At 44.5% G+C, this 24,353-nt stretch overlaps 1 protein-coding gene across 1 annotated transcript in view; it reads right to left on the bottom strand.

Moving 5' to 3' along the window:
- IL17RD (interleukin 17 receptor D) overlaps positions 1–22,453 on the bottom strand; it is a 60,822-nt gene extending 38,369 nt beyond the window's left edge. Inside the window, exon 1 of the mRNA XM_090282946.1 lies at positions 22,260–22,453. Within this exon, the coding sequence (XP_090139072.1) occupies positions 22,260–22,391 (132 nt within the window). The 5' untranslated portion in view covers positions 22,392–22,453. The remainder of the gene's footprint in view (positions 1–22,259) is intronic.
- Between the last annotated feature and the right edge of the window lie 1,900 nt (positions 22,454–24,353).

Genomic DNA, 24,353 nt, shown 5'->3' with positions numbered 1-24,353 from the left:
AAAGCTACCCTCACAACTCAAGACCCTGCCAAGAGAGCCCTCCAATCTCCCACATCATGGAGAACACGGGATCCCAAGTCATGATGCTCCCCAATTTCTGCTCAGTGCTTAACAATTTTAGCCACTATTAAATTAGCAAATCCTTTTTGCAGTTTTTGAGACAGTGCTATCTGAAAATTGTAGAGGCAACAAACATTGACCTAATAAAATAATTACTAGTTCTAAATCAGGTCATTCTTTTTTAACCAAATACTCCTGATCAAGTGGTTTAATAGCCAACGTTCAGAATAACCAACAGTTTCCCAGAATGCAAAGGAAAATAAACGTTCAAAAAAAGATAAGCTAAAACATTATGGCATGACTCAAAGTTATCAAGTTAAATTTCAGTTTAGGCAAATTTTTTGTGTCCAAAACTAATGAAAATTGTGAATTTTTGCACAGGGCACAACTACAAATATTCGTTTTCACAGCATCTCGCTTTGGACATTATTCAACACCTGTGGTTTTTTGACAGCTGCACCTCCACATGCACTGACAGGCTAGTGGATCAACCTGGGCTCTGCAGCTAACCACCTTCTTCCCCCAAAGTAGAGGGATTAATAAAGCTGAAATGTGATCATGTCTGAAATTTGATTCATTGCTGAGAAGAGGCCTACAGGAATATTACACCACTTTAGTTTATTTCCAGACATCCAGAACACCCAGCTCTAGAGGAAGACATATTCCAGGAAGCAGCAACTACTACACTGGTTAAATCTTATCACTAATGAACATTTATTGGGTAGTAACAGAGCTATGGCTCTCATAATTTAATCACACTTTGCACATGTCTACAACTTCAATTCATAAGCATAATATCTAAGGGTATAAAAAAAGAACTTCGGCAATCACCATTTTGAAAAGAATCATGTCATCTCCTAAATTTCCCAATGTAGCAAATGCCTCTTTATCTCATCTTTAAAGTTTGACACTCTTTTAAAATCCTCCCCATAATGGAACTCCATGCCAACACCCTAGTAGGTTGGTATTAATGAAAGATTAACCTCATTTTCTTAGAACGATAAGCTTTTAGAAGAACACTATGTGATAAGAGAAATACGGGCTCCATTGCAGACCTTTGGGCTCTCAGATCTGTAATATTGTATTATAATCTGTACTACTAAGAGGGCACAGCACTGGAGAAGGAGCAGAACTGAAAGCCTAGGGCTACGAGTACCCCTGCCCCAACCCTCTTACAGCCGAGAAAGCAGAAAGAGTAATTTCTGAAGGGACACCTGAAGCCCTTATGCCTCCCTTCCCCAACTCCACCAAAACAACCATAAACTTTTAGCACCTCTCAAAGGCTTCAAGAGAGGCATAAAGGAGAATGTGTAGGTCTAGCCAAGGACCTTCAAATCAGTGCAATTTCTTTCTTTACAGTTTTATTAAAATATGCAAGTACAGTACTTATAAACAAAGGAGTCATTTCAGTTTTCACTTGGAAAAATGGGAGCCAATACATTCCTTCTGGGAATTCAGAGTAAGAGCTTTACAAAAACAGTGTCCAGATGTGCTTAAAAATTTAGTCTGTTCTTTCTTTTGGGAAGGAGTGGAGGGAGAAACAAAGAGTGAGAGAGACATTTTATTAAAAATTGAATAGCTTATTGGTTTTTCTTGGCTCCCACACTAACCTGTCCTCTGCTGACAAACCACACTGGAGCATCTAAGGTGGGACCATCACGGCATCCCTCTGTCCAAGGCTGCAGGGAGCAGCGCCTGGCTGACCATGGGCTGCCAGCCTGAGCCTCGGGCCTTCTCTAGCTCCCAGAACATCTGGAGTGGCAAATGGTTCCATCAGATGATGACGAAATGAGGGGAGAATCTTTGAAAGTCAAATATTCTCAACTAAGGTTCAAGAATTTTTGTATTAAAATAACTACCCTTCCTTTTCTTGTTTTTAAAATTGATTTTAGAAGGAGAGGAAAGGAGAGCGACAGACAGACAGACAGACAATTGAATTTGTTGTATCACTTATTTATGCATTCAGTAATTGATTCCCATATGTGCCCTGACCAGGGATTGAACTCACAACCTTGGCATATTGGGGACAACACTCTAAACAACTGAGCTTCCCAGTCAGGGTGAAAAACCATCTTTTTTTTTTTTTTTTTTTTTTTTAGTATTATTTTTTTAACTAAAATGTTATGCCAACATCACATCCCAGTTTTAAGATGGAAGCTTTGCTAAGATTTGACGCTTCCTCAGCCCAATGATTTAATCCTCTGAATCCTTTATAACCACAGAGACATTTAAATATAGTCTGTATTTATAAAGTGTCCCTTCCTTTTCAGAGGGGTTGATGCTGGCTCTAGACATTGATGGTAAATGAGTGTTTCAAAGGGAACATAAATAAGGGAGACAGAGAGGCAGGCATATATTATGAATAAAAAGATAATCCTAATAATAGTTTACATTATCACAAACCAAAGTTTATATGAGCAGCTAAGCCCCCTTTCAAAGTAGAGGGCAGCTGCTGGTAGGGCGGAGGAAAATGGTATGTTAAAAATGTGACCTACCTTCAAGTTTGTTTAACTCCCTGTCAGCCACTGCTTCCTTCTGCCACCTTATGCTGAGATGGGGCAGGGGCGGGGGAAGCGGTATCCTTTTTGAAGTGTTGTATTTGCAAAGGCAGGGAACTGTCTCAGTACTAGATGAACCTCATCTCTGCTGTTCCTGGAAAATCCTTACAAAAGCCAAGTCACTCTCATCAATCCCCTGAGAATGAAAATGGTGACCCCATCAGATATGCAGCCCTGGGGACACCCTCTTACCACCTCCCAGGCATCAGAGGAACATGTATGTGCAGGATGAACAGTCTTAGCTCCTGGAGGCTGCCAGGAACCCTACGGGAAGGAGGCCAGGGCTCGGAGGCTGTGCTTACACCCAGATCTGCCAAGTCACTGACATCCTCTGGGCATCACATGCTTCCAAAACTGCTGACCCCACGGAGTTCCCTCTAAGCAAAACCCTAACAACCCTAAGGTGTGTGAGTTGGGCATCTATACCCCGTAGGGTAATCCAGCCCCTATTCCTAGAGCCCCCAGAATATGGGGACTGCAGGGACTGCTAGGCTATGGGAAGGAGTCTAAGAATGACCAAGACAAGGGTGTAGGTCCCAGGGAAGTGACATTCAGGTGGACATGACATTCATGTGTTACCTGAGCAATGACTGGATGAGTGGGCACCTTTTGGAAGTGGCCAGCTTCACATTTTCAAGTTAGAACTGTCACATCTCAAGCCACTTATTTGGAGTTAAATATTTCTGTACCTACAGGGGCAGGAGGCACATCAGAACAGGAGAAACTGTCCCTGTCATTTATATCCTTTTCAATTTCCAGAGATATAAAGCCCATTTCAAGAGCTTTCTGCAGAGGCTGAAGCTTTAACCAGCCCAGAGCAGAACCAGGGGAAGGAGCTGGCAGCCAGGAGTCAACTCCAAGGTGGCCGTGCCCCATGCTCTCCCTCCCGGCCTCAAGCAGCAGGCTAGTCTGTCCCATGCCACTGAAGCCCATGAAGGCATTCAGTGAGTTACCAGCTGATGGCACTGGGGAGACCCTCGAAGACTCTTGCAAGCAAAAAGGATGAGCCATCGTGCCCGGAGTTCTTCTGGCAGAGCACCATGAACCACAGGCCACAGATGAGGGACTGCCCAATCATGGGGTATTGGTAAAGGTTCAGAGAAGGTGTTCACAACCCATCTTTATTGGGGTGAGAGTACTTGGAGGTAGAAGCTGCACATCCCATGCATACCTCAGTCCTTTCTGCAGGGATTAAGACACTGTTTGCTCTGCTACTGCTGTAGGTGGAAGCACTGGTTTATAGCCACCCAGTGCCTTCCCAGGGCAACTTGTCATCACCCCTGTCTAAGCTCCGAGCTTCCAGAGGGCGTGACCCCTGGAGATAAGGCTCTTCATCAAGTCAGCCTTCTTGGGGCCCTCAAGCTGCAGGCCCTCTGGCCTCTGACTGGATGACCTATTCCTCAGCCTCTCACCATATCTTCTTCCTCTGGCCTGTGTCACAGACCCCTTTGGAGGTGACCACCTTCCTGACAGCCTATTATGGGGCATTCTTGTCTCCTCTCTGGCCCATCAAAGGACGCCAGTGCAAGCCTTCACCTTATCTCCTTAAAGCACATCTCTGCTTTTATCTTCTCTCTACCTAGTCCCTTTAGGGCCACCCACCCATATATTCTAAGTGCAAGTCCGTCACTCTGTCTGTTGAGGGTGGCAAAGCCTCACCTTTTTGGTGGAAAAGGCTGCTTTTATGAGGCTCTTCCAAAAACTTTCTTATTGTATCCAAGGGACCCACTAAGGCAACACCACTTTCACCTGGACAGGTGGTGATCATTAGGGATGACAGCTCCTGAACCCAGAGGGAAACCTGAGAGACAGCAATCCCTGAGTGAGGGGCTGGGGTGTGTATGTAACACTTTATTCTAACCAGTTTAGCTTTTCCAATAAAAAACCTGGTGCAAATGGGGGCAGGAGGGGAGGAGAGAAATAAAATTAATCTCTCAGCTCAGCAATTACATGCAGATTACCTACCAGAGAGACAATTTGTTATCTCTGATCAATTTTTATCTGCGGCTGCCTTTCTCCTCCCCACCCCCAACCCCCACCACCACCTAGCACATACCCCTCCTCCCCTCCTTCCCTCCTCCCCTGACAGTCACTGACAGAGCAGTCCAGGCCTCTGGGACTGTCAACACCCCGATGTAATTCAGAGCTCTTGGGGAGTCTGAGGTAGTGCCCTTGTTTATGGATTCAGTGATTGATTGGGCCCTAAAAGCTCCTGGCCCAGAAGACTAAATGGGTTGAAATCAATCATTAACTGTAGTGTAATGTTAAAAAACAAGAGATGTGAGAGGGCCTTTGACCAGGTGAACAAATGCACAGGAAATGCAAAGGAAGGAGGCGGATGGACACTGGGCAGCTGCAAGTAAACAGGCAAATCAACAACAACCAGCGGAGCCCATCGGCTCACTTTGTAAAAATAATGTGTTTACAGATTTTTTAAAAATTCAAAATGATATGGAGGACATACATTTTACTTTTATTAGGAAAAAATCTGCAAAAAGACCACAGGTATCCTTTCTCAATAGAGAGCAGAAGCAGACACCCAGGTGTAAGAGGCAAGAGTCTAGGTGGAAATAGAAATGACCAACTCAATAAGGAGATGGAGTGGGTAGGACAGAAAATTTACACCCATTGAATTAAAGGTTCTAGTAATCTCAGTAAAAATAATTGCTGAACTTTTAACAATAATTCTAGTCTGACTGTTCCATTTTATAGGTAAAGACACTGGTAGTTGGAAGGGTCACCTGCCCTGCCCACAGTCAAACTCAGCTGGTCTGGGATGCCCTTATCTCCTATGTGGTACTGACATAAACAACAAGCCTAACAGAATGCCTTCTACCCCAATACTTATAAAAACTCCTGTAAAATATGAAAAACTTATATTCTATTTATGGGAAATGGACGATCAATCCGAAAATCAACCATGGAAAATATATATATGAACACAGGTTTGCTAGCCAAATTGCTGGTACAAAAAGGATTCCCATGATAATACTTGAATTGTTTCCATACTATGCTGTTAAGTTCAAAAGATCCACTCAATCAATATTCTTAGGTTAAAAACCTTGTTTATTTACTTAAACATATGCCTTAATATTCTCTACTAAGCAACACTTCATCCACATCTTGCTTTAATACTACCAGACTTAAAAGCACTAAAACTTAGAAGATAAATCACCAGGTAGAAAGATCAGTCCTTCTCTATTAAATCCAAAATTAAACAAGTATGAGGTACCACCAAAATAAAGAGTAAATAAAAATTATTGTACAAATGTCGATATTTTTTAGGATGTGGGAAAATGAGTACTTATTCCTCTGGTAACAGACTGCCACTAATCACTAAATAATTATTATATGGCCAGGCATAGAGCTAAATGCTTTAAAGACAGTATCATACTTGGGTCTTAAAACAATCCTAGGAGATAAATGATTATTAACCCATTATACAGATGAAATTTTCTCAGATCACAAAAAAAAAAAAAAAAAAAATAGTAGCAAACGGCAGAGCCAGAATTTGTGGACCAAATTTGCCCTTTTCCTAAAGCACCATTCTTTGCAGTCCTGACCATCACTATACACTGCAAGCTGGTAAACATGAAGTAAGAGCTACAAAACTTTTTCTCCACCTTTGCTCCACTTTGCTCACAAGGAAACAAACCAAATTGGCGAGGGAGACCTGCAGAAAACCAATCTGCATGAAGATTTCACAGCAGCTTCATGTGTACAGCAATAACTTGGAAACAGCCCAAAGGCTTCATCAATGGTGGAGGAAGAGCTGGCCATGGGACAGGGGGAGGGTATACAATATGAAAATATTTTGTGGGCTCTAACAGTGGCATGTCTGTGAACTATGTCAATACATGAAAATATCTTTGGAAAACAAATTTAAGTAAAAAATTACAAGAACAAAAATAAATACAGTGATTTCAACTCTACAGCAAGATGTATCTGTGTTCAAGAGTGGGGTAATCAGCATTTAACGGTCATTAAGCTTTTTAAATTTTTTTTTGCATTAAAGTTATCAATTTGTAAAGGCAACACAAGGAAACCCTGCTTGAATATGCTACGATTCCTGATCCAAAAAGTGATGTTTTCATATAAAAATAAAAATAAAATTAGCTCTACTAATTTGAAAGATGCCCTCTTAGGCTTTAGAATAAATTCTATTTTAAGATGAGAATAACAAAACCTCCTTAGTGATACACCCATAGCTTATAAAATTTTTTGTAAGCCATTAAGCATATTAAAGAACAAATAGGTTTACAAATTGGAACATTATTCCTATTACCACTTGGTTTGCACTAATCAAAGGCCACACTATCAGAATCCCACTCTTTTATAATACATGTGGAGAAGTAACACTATTGAAGATAATGTAAATCCATAGTGGGTGGGGGCAGACATTTAAGAGTATCTGAACACAAGCCAATATGGAGGCCATGTGATCGAAGCATAAAGTGGGAGATTTATGCCCAATTAATGTTTTTACAAGATCTCATTCCCCAAAAAGGGGGAGGATATGCCCACACAGGTTCCTCATCACACTCTGTCCAGGGAGGCAGGTGGGCCCAGCTCACCCTCAGTCAGACTAGAGACACCCTCCTAACTTGTCTGTACATGGCTCCCCTGGGCCCTCCAATGGCTTCCTGTAGATCCTGTCACCTCAGGGGAACAGAAGCACAATTTAAAGAGCATCCAAACTAACTGCTATATCTTTTAAGACTAAGGAAGTTGGGAAGTTGGGCAAGGAACTGGGCCAAAGTCAGCGCTCTGACTACTGCGCTAAGGGAAGACAAGCAGATTCCTCCATTCAGCAAGACTGTCCTTTGCCTGGGCAGATTCTGTGTCAGTCTTCATTCCAAGCTTCCTTTTTCTCTGTCCTTACCAACCCACACGTCCTGCCCATGTTCCCATCTTGCCTAATACTTGGGATGACTTACTATTGTCTTTCAAGCATAAAGGACCACTGGATTCTGTGTACCCGGCACAGATCCAAAGCCCCAATATGGCAATATCTACCTCCAAGGGCAAGTTATCCAACATGGTGACCTCTACCCAAATGTAGCTATTTAATATTAGGTTAATTTGAATAAAGTTTAAATTCAGTTCCCCAGTTGTGCTAGCCACATTTCAACCACAAGTAACTAACAGTTACTGAATAGGACGGTGTAGGGAAAAACATGTCCATCATCACAGAAAGTTCCACTGGACAGTGCTTGCTCCACTTGCCTCTGTAATTCCAGGTGACATTTTCTCACAGCTGGACAACTCTTCCCAGCTGTCACCAGGGCCCATCTGCCACCTCATCTGCCACCTAAGTGATAACTCAGTTTCACTCAGATGGCATTTTTTAAAATTTACACGTAGTAAGGGTAAAATGGATATTTTCTGGTATACAGTTCCATGAGTTTATACATATATAAAACGTATAACTAAACATATAATATGCAGTTGTGTATCCACCACCAAAACCAGCATAAAGAACATTACTATTACCCCCAAAATTCCTAGTACAGCCCCTTTATAGTCAAACCCTCCCTCTACCCTCAAAAACCCTAGCAACCCTAATCTGGCAGCTTTTTAAAAAACTCAGATTCCTGGCCTTACCCTGGAAATCCCACTTAAGCAGGTCTGGGGTGAGGCCCGGAATCTCCCCCTACATACCCTCCTCCCCCCTCCAGCCCCAAGAATGTTCCTCAGGTGATTCTGGTGTTCAGCCAGGTTTGGAAACCTCAGGGGTAAATGCCTAATCCCAGTTTAATTTAATCATCTGCAAAGCACTCCCTGGTATCTAGTCTTGCTCTCTTCCTGTTCCTATGAGTTGCTTTGCCGCACATGGCAGAAGTCCATGTCAGGCTGAGGGCTCCGAAGGCAGGGCAAGCCTGACCGCTGGGGGCACTGGCAGGGTAAGAACTCTGGCTCCAGTTTCTGGCAGAGAGAGGCCTCTCTAAATCACGTGGCCTCCCATCCTAATCCCTTCCTGGCTCTTTGTACCATGAATTCATCTGGAAGAAAAGGAACCACATCAGAAATAACTGCCTACCTCTGGAGGCTCACTGAGAAGCAATGATTTAGATAACACATTCAAAGGCACAGAGCAGCCAGATACCCTGTCCTGGATGTATCATCACCACACTGGGTTGCCTCTGGATAGAACTCTCCTCACCCTGTTTACTTGAAGGATGTAGGAGATTCAGGACTCAAATTACAATAAAATTGCAGCCTTAAAAAAATCAAAAATGGCCCTGACCGGTATGGCTCACTTGGTTGAGTATTGTCCCACAGAGTGAAAGGTTGTCAATTCGATTCCCGGTCAGGGCACATACCTGGGTTGCAGGTTTGGTGCCCAGTCCCCCGGTTGGGGCACGAATGAGAGACAACCAATCGATGTTTCTCTCCCACTTTCTCCCTCTTTTCCCCTCTCTCTAAAAATAGATAAATAAAATCTCTTTAAAATAAATAAATAAAAATGTATTTTTTTCTTCCCAATTAGCAATCTCAAAGGCGAGGGACCAAATGCCATTTTTTAAGGGAGAATTTGGAAGAGTCAGCTTCATCTCAGAAAGCCTCCTCTGCTCAGAGTAAACATTACAAAGAGAGTCAACACTTGAGTTAAGCCATTCTCTACTTCCCTACTATCTCCTATTCTGCTGAGGATCCCTGAAAAATACTGAAAATTTTAAGATGATCAAAGGAAACGTGTGGCCGACATAAGAAATGCTATCATTTAACATCACATGTTTATTTAGCCCCACCAAGCCAAAGACAGAAGATTGTTTGAAAGGGAGAGAATGCCTGCTTAATCAAGTAAAAATGCATTCATTACTATGCTATTCAACTCGGCTTTCCTGAAATCAGACACTTTTGCCCCTAGACCATAAGATTGAAGCGATTTGAAATGAAAATATTTCCTGTCCACTGCTTGCCAGTTTCTAGCCCCAGAGTGATATAACAGATGACATCCAGTACAATAAATGCTTTTATTAACCATAAATTTGAGACTGCTTTAGGGATTTGAAGTGTTGGGTTTCATGCTGAAAAAATGTAATGTTATCCACAGACCATCAGCAAGTAACAAAAACAGAGGCACAGGTTATGCTACTTTGATCAAATTATGGTCAAAAAAAAAAATCGCTTTTTGCATTTAAAATAGTAGTTGCATTCTGGGCATATCTTCTAGGAGCACCACAATAGTTTAATCATATGTCTTGGAGAGTTTAATGGAAATTCATCCTTAGTGCAGATTTATAGAACCAGCAGCTTCTGTTAAACAGAAAGGAAATTGAAAAGTGTTATGAGGCTACATGAGCTGAGAAATTCAAATACTAAAATGGGACCCCGAAGTCAGGGTTTCTCACCTCAGCTCTATTGACAAAATGGGCCAGACAATTCTTTACTAGAGAGGGCTAACTTGTGCACTGTAGGATGTTTACCAACATCCCCGGCCCCCCACCCACTAAATGCCAGGAGCATCTGTCCCTCCCAGTTGTGACAACCAAAAGTGTCTACAGAGATTCCCAAAATCACCCCCAATTAAGAACTATTGGTATAAGTCAAATTTCAGGCCCATTTATCAAATGATACCAGCTTTTCTCTTTATCAAAAGACAACGTCAGAGCTGGAGCAGTCTCGCAGCCTCTGGCTCCCTGCTTCAGTGCCTCCCCTATACAGAAATGCTTAGCCCCCAGTGATTTCTGAAATCAAAGACACTCTGCACTTCTACCAAAACCAAGGGGAGCAGAGCCATGGAAACAAGAACTTTCTCTGGAAATAAGAACTTTCTCTCTGGTGACCAGAGCAAACCAGGCGAAGCAAAGGAACGTGCACCCCCTCTGAGGCCCACCGTGGCCCAGCCTTTGTGTCGGGTGTGCATTCCAGCACCAGAGTCCGGCCCACTGGGCTAGGCTGTACCGCATCCCTGCCAGCACCCAGAGCACTGCTCTCTGGCCTTTCACTGTCAGGCCACAGAGGGGACCAGGGACGTGGTGCCAGAAAAGAAAATGAAAAGGAAAGTTGAACCTCTGTGGTCCATTCTCTGGATGCTGAATGTCCCACTATTACATCTCGGCATGACATTTCATGGCCAGCAGGGGAGGAGGCCCAGTTCTGAAAGCTGAACAAACGCGGGTGCGCAGGCCTGCCTCTGCCCTCACAGTCTCCCTGGACTTATGAATAAAAGATGGGGGTTTTGTCTCTGTCGTTTCCCTGGTACCCTGTAAGAATAACAACTTGTCGCTTTTTGACGTTTTAACTTACTTTGAAAAATAATCAATATTAACTTTACATGTCTTGGCCCTTAAATTTGGGGTAGGGACAAATAAAAGAAAGAAAAGCCATGTAATTAGGTAGAAGATGGTAATTCAAGTTAAACTAATGAAACTCTCTGTAAGAGACTCTAATAAAATAATTTAGGCAATATGCGATCACAGAACTAAAAGGGTGGAAACTGAATTTGAGGACATGTTTTGAGTGAAGTGGCCTTTACTGGAAATAAAGTTCAATGTTCTCTTAGCACAAAGGAAAGAAATGGCTGAAATTTGGTGTGAGGAAGCACTCAACCGTAAACCTGCCCTGGCCAAATGGAGGTTTTAATAGGAATGCATTCCCAGTCACTGAGGGGGACAGCTACCACTGTTTGCAACAAGCTCAATGAATAGCAAAAGCCTTAAGCATTCTTGAGACACAGCACTCCTAATTTTTAGAGAACTATGTTAATTTCAAATAGTCTTTAAAGAGTGATTATATTACAGGATAGTGCAAATGACACACTGAACTTTCTTTGGATCCTCAGAAAAGGAAAAGGGAAGCTTTAATGTAAAGCATTGTGTTTATTTTTTAAAAAGACAACACCAGACTATACTGGGTTAAAACATTAGAAAGGTCTCTGTGTACAATTTCAAGTTGAAAAAACAAATTTTGCTCATCGCTAAAACTGCATCTATATATTTTAATCTATTGATACCTTAAAAACAACAACATCACAGTATTACCTTTAGAGGAAACTTGCTAAAATATTTAATTTCACCTTAATCATGAGGAAACAATCAGAAATCCAAATTGTGGGACTATCTACACAAGTCACCTTGACTCTTCAGAATGCGTATGTTATAAAGGACAAAAAAAAAAAAAAAAAAAAGGTGAAGGAACTGTTCTAGACTAAAGCAGACCATAGAGATAAGCCATCTAAAAGTAATGAGTGACTGTCTGAATCCTGTAAGGTGAGTCAAAATGAAATCATGAAGGACATTAACACAGTGGAGGTAAATGTGGCAAAATGTTAAGAACTGGTGACTCTAGGTAAAGGAGAAATAAGTGTTCATTTTGCTTTTCTTTCAACTTTTCTATAGGTTTGAAAATTTTCAGAATACAAAATATGGGAGATACAGTACAGTAAAGAGAAGCCACAGGTACAGGTGACTGACTGGCTGCCTGCTGGCCTGGGTAGAAACAATTTCATCTTGCTGTTTGGTTTCAGAAAATATATACCCAAAAATAGCACTATTCTTTAATCCTCATTCAAGCATGTTTACTGATTTTGAAAAGAGAGCAAGGGAGAAAGAGAGAGAGAGAAAGAAGCACTGATGTAAGAGAGAAACGTTGACTGGTCACCTCCCATACGCACCCCAACCAAGGATCGAACCTACAACCTAGGTTTCTGCCCTGACTGGGAATTGAACCCACAACCATTTGGTGTATGGGACAAGGCTCCACCCAACTAAGCCACCCCGCCAGGGCTTATTAATATTTTTTACAGGAAAATTATATAAAGTCTTAATATAAAATTGATCCAGGACAAAAATAAATATAAAAACATTATAGCATGACTTATTATTCACTTAATGGGCAGTGGGAGGGTAGATATACACACGGCAGACATTTAAGACATTCATATTTTATTGCTTTTTAAAAAGTCTTAGGTTCCTTTAAAATCCCCTTTATGCCTTTGCCTAAAACTCTTCTGCTATTTATCATTCTCTTTCTTCTCTTACCAGAATTCCTATTAATATAAAAACTTTTTAGAATGGCTCTTTAAAACTTCCCTGCCCTCCACCTAAACTCTCCCCGGTTATCCAACCCCATCTTTTTTTAATGAGATAAAAGCAATGATTACACTAGTCTTGATCAACTCAAAAACTATGCCCTTAAAACAATTTAAAAAAACTCTGGCCCTTTAAGTAAAAGGAAGAAAGTTCAGTAGATGGGAAATGTGCTCAAGAGAAAAGATATCAGATAGGATTTCTGTCTCTCCAGGACTTCAAAACCCAGGGAGGAGGGCAGGGAGAGAAGCAGCTTTAGAAGGGCGCTGGGTGTCACGCTGGGCACACAGGACACTGGGAAGTACCCCTCTTGCTGCCCTGAAGCAGTCTTTGGGCAGCACAACCAGATGTTACATTTTCTCTGCTTGGTTTCAGTAAAACTCCATGACCTCTTTCTCAAATTAAAAAGGCAAAGCTATTTTTTTAAACCACAGGAGCTATCTTTAGTGAAGTCTTCTAAGGATTTCATTAATTCATAGCCAGCCAACCAGGACTTTTCCCACAGTCTCCCACAAAAAGCCCGGGAAGTCACTGATTGCTTGGCTGGATCTGAATATGAGCAGAGGTAAGATCAGAAATATCTCGTTCCTCCCACAGGGAGGCAAGGCATGAAAATCAAAGCCAGGCAAAAACTCATTACCACAGCTGGCCAGCAAACCCACAGCCCCGGAAAAGAAGGCAAAGAACATCTTTGATTCTGGATGGACCGTCTAACAACTTCAGAAAATGAAACGCATTCACAACCAGAGGGGACTGAAACAAAACGAGACACAGTCTCTCTACCCACTGAGGGCTGCTGCCAGGGTGGGAGAGTCATTTCATTCCCATGGTTTCATACAGTCCCAAACCAGGATGCTTTAGTTAGTGCTTAGCAATAACTTTTTAATTTTTTTCTCATCCACAGTGCAGCATAATCTGGACAGTCCAATATTCTCTTCAAGCAGCCCACACTTTGCAAAGTGTCATCCCATCCAATGATGGCCCCAATCACTGCCTCCATCATTTCCTGGGAGCCCGTCCTGCAGCTGGCCCAGCAGCGGACCAGGGTGGGGCACACGGTGCCAATAATCTGTGGTGTGAATGAATAAAGGGAGCATATTTTTATGCTACTCTCAGCACCTAACGCCACAGTATGTGCCAATGTTAACAAAACATAAGTAACTACAACTTGAGAGGAAATTTTTATTATAATTGCTTGCCTTACATTTCACCTCTTCACAGAGGTCACCCGAGATCAACCGCTGGTGCCGCCACCGCTCTCATCCGCCTGTTTTAATTTCCTGCAGAGCACTTAGTCACTCAAAAAATATATAGGGAGAAACTCCTAGGTGCTTGCCACTGATCTTGTGATGCAGTAGGGAACAGAAGAGGTAAAGGCCCTGCTCCCATGAAGTGACATTGCAGTGAGGGAGACAGGCGGACAGACATAGAAAACACCATGTGTATCTCATAGTGAAAAGTTCTGTGGAGAAAAGTACTGTGAGGAAAGGATGATAGAGGGAGCATAGGTTGCGGCAAGGTCTGGAGTTTGTTTACCCTAATCAGGCCGAGCACATAGAAAGCATCAAATACTTGCCGAATATAAGAATGGTCACTGCAGGTCATTCTTATCAAGCCACTCATGTGCTGGAAAAACTTTCCAAGCCTCACCACTTCTAACAGGCATACGCACGCAAAATTCAAGATGCCCTATTATCTATTCCCTACCTCTGTCTTTAGCTTTCCTGTCCCCATATCCTCCAAGGAGCCACGCTTCTTCAGCTTTGCCCACATCTTTCTGCCTAAACTGTCCCCCACCTCCTGCTTCCACTCACCAAGAGGCCCTGCTCAACATCCCCTCAGTGAGACCTGCCCTCTAAAGCCACCCCAGTCCCTTCCTCTAAGTCTCCTCTGAACCACCCAACTTAAGTCTCTGCTCCAGACACAAATCAAGTTTCTGCTTCTTCTTCACTGCATCACTGCAAACGGCTGGTTGGGTTCTCACTAAATCTGGAAGCGTGCTGGGGTGGGTGTGACTGTACTAAATGTGGGCCTTGTGGCACAGGTGAAATTCACCTGGGCAGGCCAAGGGCTGGTGTGGAAAAGCCTCACAGAGAAAGGTGGACCTCCACAAAAGCAGGGGAAACTGAGGCAGGGCAAGCAAGAAGGCAGTGTTACTGGGAACCAACTGAGAAACAGACTAACAGCAAAGAGTTCCAAAGGTGGTGCTAAGCAGCACTTCAGACAACGGCTCACCATTACTGCAGAACCACACCATGACTGGACACAGAGTAGCTGCTCAAAAAACTATCTCTTGCCTTCTCACTACAAATGAGTCTTTCAGAAGTTAAGATATTGAGCAGTTACAAGAACTCCTAACAATGTGAGTGCCTGTGCTCCACCCAGAGCAAAGGGGCCCACTACAGAGGAAGAAGGCCATCAACTGTCACTCAACAGGGACCATGCTGGCTGACTGCTCCTGCATTTGGTCTGGACTGCATTGCATTTTCCTCAGATAAAAGGAGGGCCATTTCAGGAGAAGAGAGACCAGAAATCACGTGGACAGAATAAAATCACAGAGAAATTTCTAAACCATATGGCCTGTCTCAGGAAAATGTACCTCTTCGTTGCAAGGAAACCCTCCCTCTATCCCCATCAACCCTCTCACTCTTGAGTAAAACTGTCCATCTCAGAACAAAAGTCTGGGGCCATAGCCAGCATTTTTTTTTTTAAGGGTTACCATTCAGTGGGAAAGGGAACAAGTCTACAAAACTGACAAAACAGAACACTTGGAAAAATTCCTTGTTTTTAAGGGAATAAAATATTTTTAAACCTAAAAATCTTTTTTTTAAAGCCCAATCCCTTATGATTTCAAAAATATTCATTTGAAGTATTCATTTAACGTGTGAAATGTAAATATCCATCTGAGCATTTTAACTAATACTATAATTTCCGTTCCCTTTTCGAAGTTGTTTCCATTTTATATGGCATTTCTGATAAGTTCAAGCAAGCTTCCCTACAAAGTAGTAATTTTTCATGAAAAGCCTCATGATTAATGTCTATTAGATCAGGTTTGGAATGAAAAAAACTGTGCAATAAAATTACAATTTGTTCAACTTCCAACAACACTTGCCATCTACTGCCCTTCCGAATCTTAAGGTACCAGCCTTATGCAACTAAGACATTTACCATTAGATTTACTATAAAACAAATGCTTCTTCAAAGTGCACAGTAGAGGTAGTTTTCATTTGTGCTATTAAATCAGACAATTTATAGGTCAACTTCCGTTTTAGAAGAGAATTACATGTGTGTTCACATCACATCTTTATTTTGTCATCCACCCAGTGATTTGTTGAGGACAGCTGGTACCTATTAAGTCCTCCCTTTAAATGTTGTAGTCTTAATTAGCTACATCCACCTTCCCCCAACATTGCCAAACAAGGAACCAAAGAAAAGGGAAGCTGTTTTTATCATGGATACCTTGAACAATGGAGTTGTAAATGTTAAAATAATAGTCTCCACTAAAGACTAACTAGTTATTCCTTTTTTAGATCTCTTGATAAAAACAAAACACAGAGTTCAAATTTTCAATCTTAGTTACTTAGGTGATTTTTTAATTGTTCAATTTTTAGTTTCCTGCCTGGTGTTATTAATTAAACTTTCTTTTAAGATATGGCTTGGGAAAGGATGAGAGCCAATCTCCCTGGAGAAATTCTTGGTATTATTTATGCTACAAACTTCTTATTTGGACTTCTAAGCACATGAGACCAAGTAGAAAGAATCTGCAAGTAGAGAGAATAAACCGAGTATGGTTTTCTATGAACAGACATCATGCTTTTCCCAGACACTGAAGAGTTTCCAACTGATACAATGAGAAATGCAGTTGATTAAATAATTTTAATCTGCCATACGTAAATAAAACACAAACACTGCTTTGATTACAATTTAGACTTTCCTTCCTTGAAGAAAAAAAAAGTACCCGTTCATGCATTCAGGACTTCAACTGTGAATTATGTCAACAGGCTAAATTTTGAGCAACGTAGAGTCCTCTCAAGGATTCCCACTTAAGTTTGGTTTCTTCTTAGGGACTTGCCCCAGCTTTAATCTGCATTAAAGACTATCTGTTTCAATAGGATGTGATCACTCCTGGACTTGTGTCTTTTCAATCAACCAGTGGTCCTGCAGGGTTTAGAGTGGCAAGGAGGAAGTGGCCTGTGGTTAAACGGAGGAAATACCAAGGCATTTTAATAGAGCAAATAGTCTCTTACTTCCCACCGGGAAGAGCTTCAAAGGCCCCGGGCCTTGGAGGAGACAATGTGTCGTGGGGCCATCAGTCACCTAATCGTGTGTCAGTCCCATTCAGAACAACCCAGACGCCAAGACAAACAATGCCCAGGAGGACATCTCCCACGGGCTGGGCAAGTCAGGCTGCCAGGAGGTGAAGCCCGTAGCACCAGCACAGACAATCTCCCTGGGCTTCTTGAAGGCAGGAGACCCTCCCAGATCTGGGGGAGATACAAAATGGAAAAGGTCTCAGCTGCCAGGCTAGGGAGGCGAGAGAAAGGTCAGCTCCAAGGGCGCTGCCCCCACCCCAGCCTGTGAAGTTTCTGGAGGGTGCCTGAGCCCAGAAATCGGGGGGTGGGGGGGCCCAGCTTCCAGAATCCTAAAACCCATCCATCAGAGGCAGACACAAGAGGCAGCGAGGAGAAATGAAAGGGACAATTAATTGTTGATGTTATGGCCCCAGCAGCAGCAGCACACATCTGCTGGGGCCCAGTAGGTAAAAGGTTTAGGGACCGATGGGGGAAAAGAGGGTTTGAAATATTAAAAAACAAAACACACATTTTAGGCCAAATGAAGCATGAAAAATACTCAACTTAAAATAAGAGACTTTAAAAAGCATTAGCAGTTCTTTCCTTTGTAGGGAAGCTGTCTGTAAAGTTTGAACTGCTGAGAATGTGATTTAGATCCTACTCTACCCTTTCCTGAGACTGTTTTCCAGACAAGCCCAGCTGTTCTGGGGAGGAACCCAGTGGAAGTGTCAGGTCCCCTTTCCTCTGGGCCTCCTCTTCAACCTCAGGCCTAAGGTACTCACCCAAATCGGGGTGCCCTGCCCAGTTGGCTCCCCCGATCCTCCCTCAGCCAACCTGACCCCTTTCAGTGGCCAGAGCTCTGACAATGCCTCCACTTTCCTCTCTAAATCCAGTGAAATCATTTAAAATCAAACTTTGATGTTAAATGTTTAGAATATGGCTTCTCTCTCCTTTCTCCCTATCAGGAAGCCTGTCTCCTAAAGCAATGGCTCCCGTCCTTGCAAGGGCATCAAAGGAACTTGTTAAAATGCCAATTCCTGGGTCCCACCACACTCCCATTCTGGTTCCTTTAGCCTTGAATCTATTTTAACAAGCTCCCAAGGCAATCCTTATATTGGAAGCCTCTGGATTCACATTGAGAAATCTTGTTCAGAAAAAATGGCTCCACAGCCTGTACTTAGTTGCTGGTCACATTCACCCAGCTGTATCCCAGAGTTAATAACTAGCACAAGTCCCCAGGCAGTGCAAGGGCTCCAGGTGGAGTAGAGGAAAAAAGGAGGGCTGCTCAAGAGAGATGGACCGGGGCCAGGAGGATCCCCAATTAACACTGCAAAATGGGCTGGAAGGAAGATCGCACTTATAAGAATGTCTCTCTGAAAAACGTGTCAACTAGCGCTGAGTCACTTTTAAGCAAGAATTCTGTAAGGGAAACGAGAGCATGTATAATAACATGGACAACATGGCCACAGGACAGGCAGACCATATGCGGGCTTGGGAGCCATGAGCTGCAAGTGAATGAAAACGCATCCAATTCAGAATCAAATAAACATGCCTGGGCCCACAGCCAAGGAGAGTTCTTGGATTGGACTTTTATCAGGGACCTAAATTTTAACCAGCTGGAACGTCTTTTCCAAGTACCACCCCATTCCTTCCTACCTTTTGGGGATGAAGTATTTGCCTTAAATGGGAAACCTGCACTCCACTGTAAAGATGATGCCAGCATTCTAGCTTCCCGAATTCCTAAAGGAGCAGACATTTTGGGAGCGGAAATTGTGTTTCAGGGATTAGAGACCAGAGAAGGTGTACCTCATTTAGGTAGGAAGGTAAGCAATGTTCCTCCTCCTCCTCCCCTGTAGGAAAAGCCACTAAATAAAAACCTGTGCAAGCAGACTCCTAATGCTTTGTTCCATAAACAGGCCCAAACGCCCAGCAAGACCCAAGGGAAGAAAAACCTAGCACAAGTGATTGATACAAAGCTACCCATCACAAAACCCATTCCACTTTCAAAACGTATGAGTTAAGACCCAGAGTCAATGAGGATGCAAAACTTCCTCTCTGAAGGTTTTGCAAACTGGTACTTCTTTGGGAAAACTATTTATTATTCAAAGAGCAACTTTACCTGGCAAGGGCCCTAAGAGATTTTCTTTTTAAGTAGTTGAGGAAGTGTGTTCAAACTCATTTCTAAAACACTGAGCTGTGTTCAAGATGATATCAGCTCCTTAATTGTGCCACTAATAATGGGGAGGTTGTGAAACCTGACCATGTATACCAGGCCAGCACCTCTAAGAGTAGCCTGAAAGGGTGTGTGAGCAGAGCTGCCAAGGGAGGGTTAGCTCGCTGCAGTCAACTTACAAGTCCTGGGAAAATACACATTGCTGCAAGGGCAAGAGTTCCTGGAACAAATGCTTCCTGGAGATCAAGGGGGTCGTTGGATCAGCTCCTCTCCAGCACACAGATCCTGCCCCTCCTTCAGGGCTCACTTCTCCACTCTGATATTCCCTCTGAGGTTCTGTGTGGCTTGGACCCGCAGGAAACCCTCTCCTGTTTGCATCACAGAGACTTGAGCCTAGCCCCAAGCTAGACTGTAAGCAACCTCAGAACTGAGTCGAACATCTACCTGTGTGCTAAACACCATCTGGTAGGAGACAAGTCACTTTGTCATCTGACAACACAACTTCTGGAAAAACTTACATAGAGACATGGGAGCAGGGAAGGTTTCCGGTAGGAAGTGATGTGTAGAGGGGAGGCTGAGGTGTAAAGAGAAGGAATCAGCAGGAAAAGCAAGTGCATAAGCCTGCTGTGGAGAGGACACTGGAGCCCGGTGTGCTGATCTCTCCCTCACTTGTTAAAATCAATCAGTTAATATAGGACTTAGCAGGATAGCTGCAGGGTCTGATTGGGTTCAGACAAGATTTACAGGGCTCCAGGCTCTGAGGCCACCATGATGAGGTTAAGTGTCTGCCTAACTAGTCTGAAGATAGAGATGTGAATGAATGCATGATGTAGTCTGGTGAGAACCAAAGTGCAAGGACCTGCATGAGAAAGCAAAGCAAGGAGAATGGCATTCGGGGAGGCCTTCTCTGAGGAGCCATCACCTCAGCTGAGTCTTAGGCCAAGCAGGTTCTCGAAGGAGGAAAAGGCACCCCAGGTTCAGGATAAAGCATGCCTCAGCAGCATAAAGGGCAGAGGAGTTAGGAAGCAGGGTGAGAGGGGCTGGGGCTGAGAAGATGGGTAAGCAAGGCAGGTAGGCAGGCTGGGTTAGGGAAAGCTGGTGGCTCCATCAGATACACCAAAAGGCAAGTCCAAGAGGAAATGAGCTATGTATGAGGTTGGGAAGAGCCTGGAATCTAGGAGATGGTCCAGAGGTTTCCATGCTCATTCAAGAAGGGGATGAATTTGACCCATGGGAAGGATTGGTGGAGCCAAGGTAGGAGTCACTGAGGTCATCCCCAACTAGGAATTGTGGTGGGAAAGAGGTCAGCATGAATGTGAGGCCACAGGAGGAAGGGCACCATTAATCCTGTGAGGGTGCAAGTTTAGGGGAAGAGAACATATTCTCACAGGCAGAGAAAACAAAACCACCCGGGCTTGGCTCCCCACCACATTAAAACTTCACAAGCTTTGTGTACTGACACGTGAAGCCACCCAGGCAATTGGAGAAAACCAGGAAATTGGACTGATTTACCTATGCCATCAGATGAAATCCCGGAATAAAATGCCTGTGATGCTGTTACAGTTAAAACTTATCTATATCCAAAAAATCTAGGAAGATCAATAAGTCAACAAGAGATAGCTTTAAGGAAAACTTTATAAATCTGAAAACTGAGGAAAACTTGGTATCTAGTTTTTAAAAATACAGTCGTGTTATTTTACTAAAATCGGAAAGAGTAAGAAAATGTGATGTTTTACTCAAGTAGGAAGTTTCATATTCACTATGGGGTTTGTGAGAGTGTAGGTTATAGCTGTCAATAGTGCAGCTCTTGGACTTAAAAGACATCCCAGCTCCTAACTCATACCTGGTTTTCCACTCTGTGTTTTTCAGAATGTGGGGCAAGTGAGCTGGAGGCACCAGCCTGTGCCCCTAAAGGGGTGTCAGGTCCTAGGCCTTGACTGTGCTGAGGTCCTTCAAAGCACTCCAGAAGAGGTGGGTCAACGTCGCTCTAAGCAAACTACCTCATACCCATCCCTTACAGCAATAGTGCTGGGAAAAATAGGAAATCCCCATTTTCTAGGTGCAGAAATTGAGGTTCGGGGATGCCCAGGAGCAGAGCCAAGGTCATGTCCGTGGCTGCTTAAGCACAAAACCCATGTCCCCTACACAAAGCTGAAGGCTGTGAGTGCCCTGATGCCCGGCCCGCCCTGGCTTCCGTAGGAGGTAGGAACAGACGGATGCAGTCTCCAGGTACCAGGACCGCCCAAGCCCAGGAATCCTCATAAGAACCCAGGACACCCAGGTCCTGGTGCGCTCAGCCCCTCAGCCCTGCCCCTCCGCAGACAGCAGCAAAGGAGGGCTCCGTTACAGGGAAAGGGCTCCAAGCACACGGTGGAAGTCTGCATCTCTCCAGTTTTGTCTCGGGCACCTGATGGAAATGACAAACTCTTGCCTTCCTTTGGCGATGAAAAATAGCATCAACTCTAGGTGGGGTATGGGGTTTGGGGTGGACGTGGGGTAATCATCCTTGAGACCATTCGTAGATGAAGGGGTGAACGAAGGACCAAAACTTCCCAGCAAATCAGGAGTCGAGGGTGGGGTGAAAGTGGGGTAAGATGGCCTGGCCTAGAAAGAACAAAGCGGCCCCGAGAGTGGGGCGCATCCCTCCCCAGCGCTCCGGGTCCACTCTGTGGCAGTCCCGGGATTCGGCAGAGCCGTGGACCAGACGTCCGGGGTAAGACTACGAATGTCGCTTTGGAAAGCGCCCCCACGTTCGGACAGCTCTGAGGATCCCGGCTCCGGGACGCGCAGCCCTGATGCGTTGGAGGTCCCGGGCCAGGAACAAAAGATGGGGCGCCCTTCTCCCACCCGTCGCCAGGCGCCCCTCTCGCCCGCTATCCGGGAGCGGGACTCCGGCCCGTGGCTGCGCCTCATTAGCAACACAAAGCCGGGGGGTTGGCGGCCCCTTTCATCCCGGCCGGGGCTGGCGGACGCGCGCCCCGGGAGGGAAGGAGGGAGGGAAGGAGGTCTGGAGACGCGGGGGATCCCAGCCCGGCCGCGGACTCCAGAGGAAGCAAGCAAGCAGCCGCGGGCCCCACCGCCCGCAAGCACCTGTACGCGCCGCGCCCGCCGCGCGTTAGGGTACAGCGTTTCCTCTCCTTACCCTCCAGCCACAGGTGTCGGCGCCCCGAGCTCTGCTAGAGCCACCCGCGGCCACGGCCAGCTGCGAGCCGTTCAGACAGGCGTTGACAGTGAAGAAGACAGAGCAGAGCTGCAGCCACGGGGCCATGGCCATACGCTCACCCACCCCGGCCCTACTCTGTTCCCCGGCCGCTCGCCGCCAGCCAACCCCGAGTGGGCGGTGGTGCCGCCGACGGCGGCGGCGGCGGCGGCGGCAGCGGCGGTAGAGACTGAGGAGGAGCGGGCCGCACCAACGAGCATGCGCCTCCGGCCTAAGCCCCACCCCTTGGCTACCTGCCCCGCCCCTCCAGCCTGGCTCTCCTCCTTGGCCCCGCCCCTCCCTCTAGCACAAGTACCTCTTGCCACGCCTCCAGTAAAAGTGGAAAAGGTAGTAGTTTTTTACCCCCACACTTGAAGTCTTTTTTTTTTTTTTAAGACGAAGGATTTGTTCAAGTTCTGCCTGCTCCCTTGAAAGACTCAGAAAAACCCAAGAAATATAATAATAATAATGGTTTTAATGATAATTTAATGGGCATCTACTCTTTGCCAGGCCTCTTCTTGAATCCTCCCAAACACACAGGGAATTGTCAGTACGTATTGTTATCCCAGTTTTTGGTGCAGAAAAATTAGGATAATGTGTTGGTTAGAGAAATCCTGGCTGGGACCTCGAACAAATGATTGCTCTCTCCACTCTTCCCGTCTTGCCCTGTAGACTGGAATAAAAATAAGAGTAAGAATCCTAGGCTGGGGAGGATTCTCTTGTTTAACACATAGCAAGCACTCAATGAACGCTACAATCTCTCGTTAACTGACTTGGATTTCATGTTACACAGCCAGTACCTGCCAGACCTGAGGTTTAAACTCAGATCTGAAAAAAGGAACTCTCTTAACCACTGCACTCTCAAACTTACCCTTGTGAAGTGGATAGTATCTCTGGAAGAGGAAAATGAGGCTCAGAGAAGTGGAGGAACCAAAGTCATGCAACTTTTCACCACAATCTTCTGCCCTGCTTTGTCCTGTATCTATGTACCCGAATGAAATCACCTCGCCCTTCTCCATTGCCTCGCCCTTCTCCATTGCCTCCTCCTTCATCTCCGCCACCACCTCTTTCTCCACACAGCTCCTCACTGAATCATTACCAGCACCCTTAGCCGGGGAAGTCAGAGGTTTTAACATGAATGCCAGGGGCTGACATGAGGCCACGACCACATGGGTGTTAGTGAAACACTAAAGAAACCATGAGGCTGCCTGCTCCTTAGGCTCCTTAATCTATATGACATTGCAGCCGAGATACGTTCCATAATTTATTAACCAATCCCCCGCAGAAGGACTTCTATTATAATCAGTGATTCAAGATTATCCTCACACATTAATCTTGATTCAACTGTTTTCTAAGGACACATTTCTAAAATCAGAATTGCTGGATAACACACATTTAAAATTACCAAACTGCTCAATATCTCAATGCCATCTTAATCGGCTTTTCTGATTGCTAATGAGGTAGACCATAGTGTCCGTGACCATTTGCATTTCTTCCTTTGTTCCGGAGTTTGACTCAAGGAAGAGGTTCAGTACCATGATAAGAGGGAGAGCCGTGAGGGCGCGCTGGGGAGAGGAGAGCATTTCTCTCTGTTTTATTCACCCACCATTGTACTTCACTCCACCCACAACTCACAGCTTAAGTTGACAACTGACTTCCTCTGAAAACACGCTGCAGTGTTGAGAGTGCTCCAACTTTCTAAAGGAGTGAGGAGGACACAGGAAAGAAAAGAGCTAAGTGTCTACCCTAAAGTATGGTTAGAGCCCTGGCAGGGTAGCTCAGCTGTTTGGAGCATCATCCTGATATGCCAAGATTGTAGGATCCAACCTTAGTCAGGACACATACAAGAATCAACCAATGTGCCTGATCAGGGTGGCTCAGTTGGTTGGGTGTTGGCCTGTAAACCAAGAGATTGCTGGTTCAATTCCCAGTCAGTGCACATGACTGGGTTGCAGGTTTGGTCCCAGGTCAGGGCACTTATGAGAGGCAACTGATTGATGTTTCTCTCTCTCTCTCTCTCTCTCTAAAAAAAAAAAA

The sequence above is a fragment of the Furipterus horrens genome, unplaced genomic scaffold (assembly GCF_987537825.1).
Source record: "Furipterus horrens unplaced genomic scaffold, mFurHor1.1.pri manual_scaffold_7, whole genome shotgun sequence".
In the NCBI taxonomy this organism is placed as follows: Eukaryota; Metazoa; Chordata; class Mammalia; order Chiroptera; family Furipteridae; genus Furipterus; species Furipterus horrens.
Note: the sequence above shows the minus strand (reverse complement) of the source record. Positions and strands in the feature narration are given on the sequence as shown.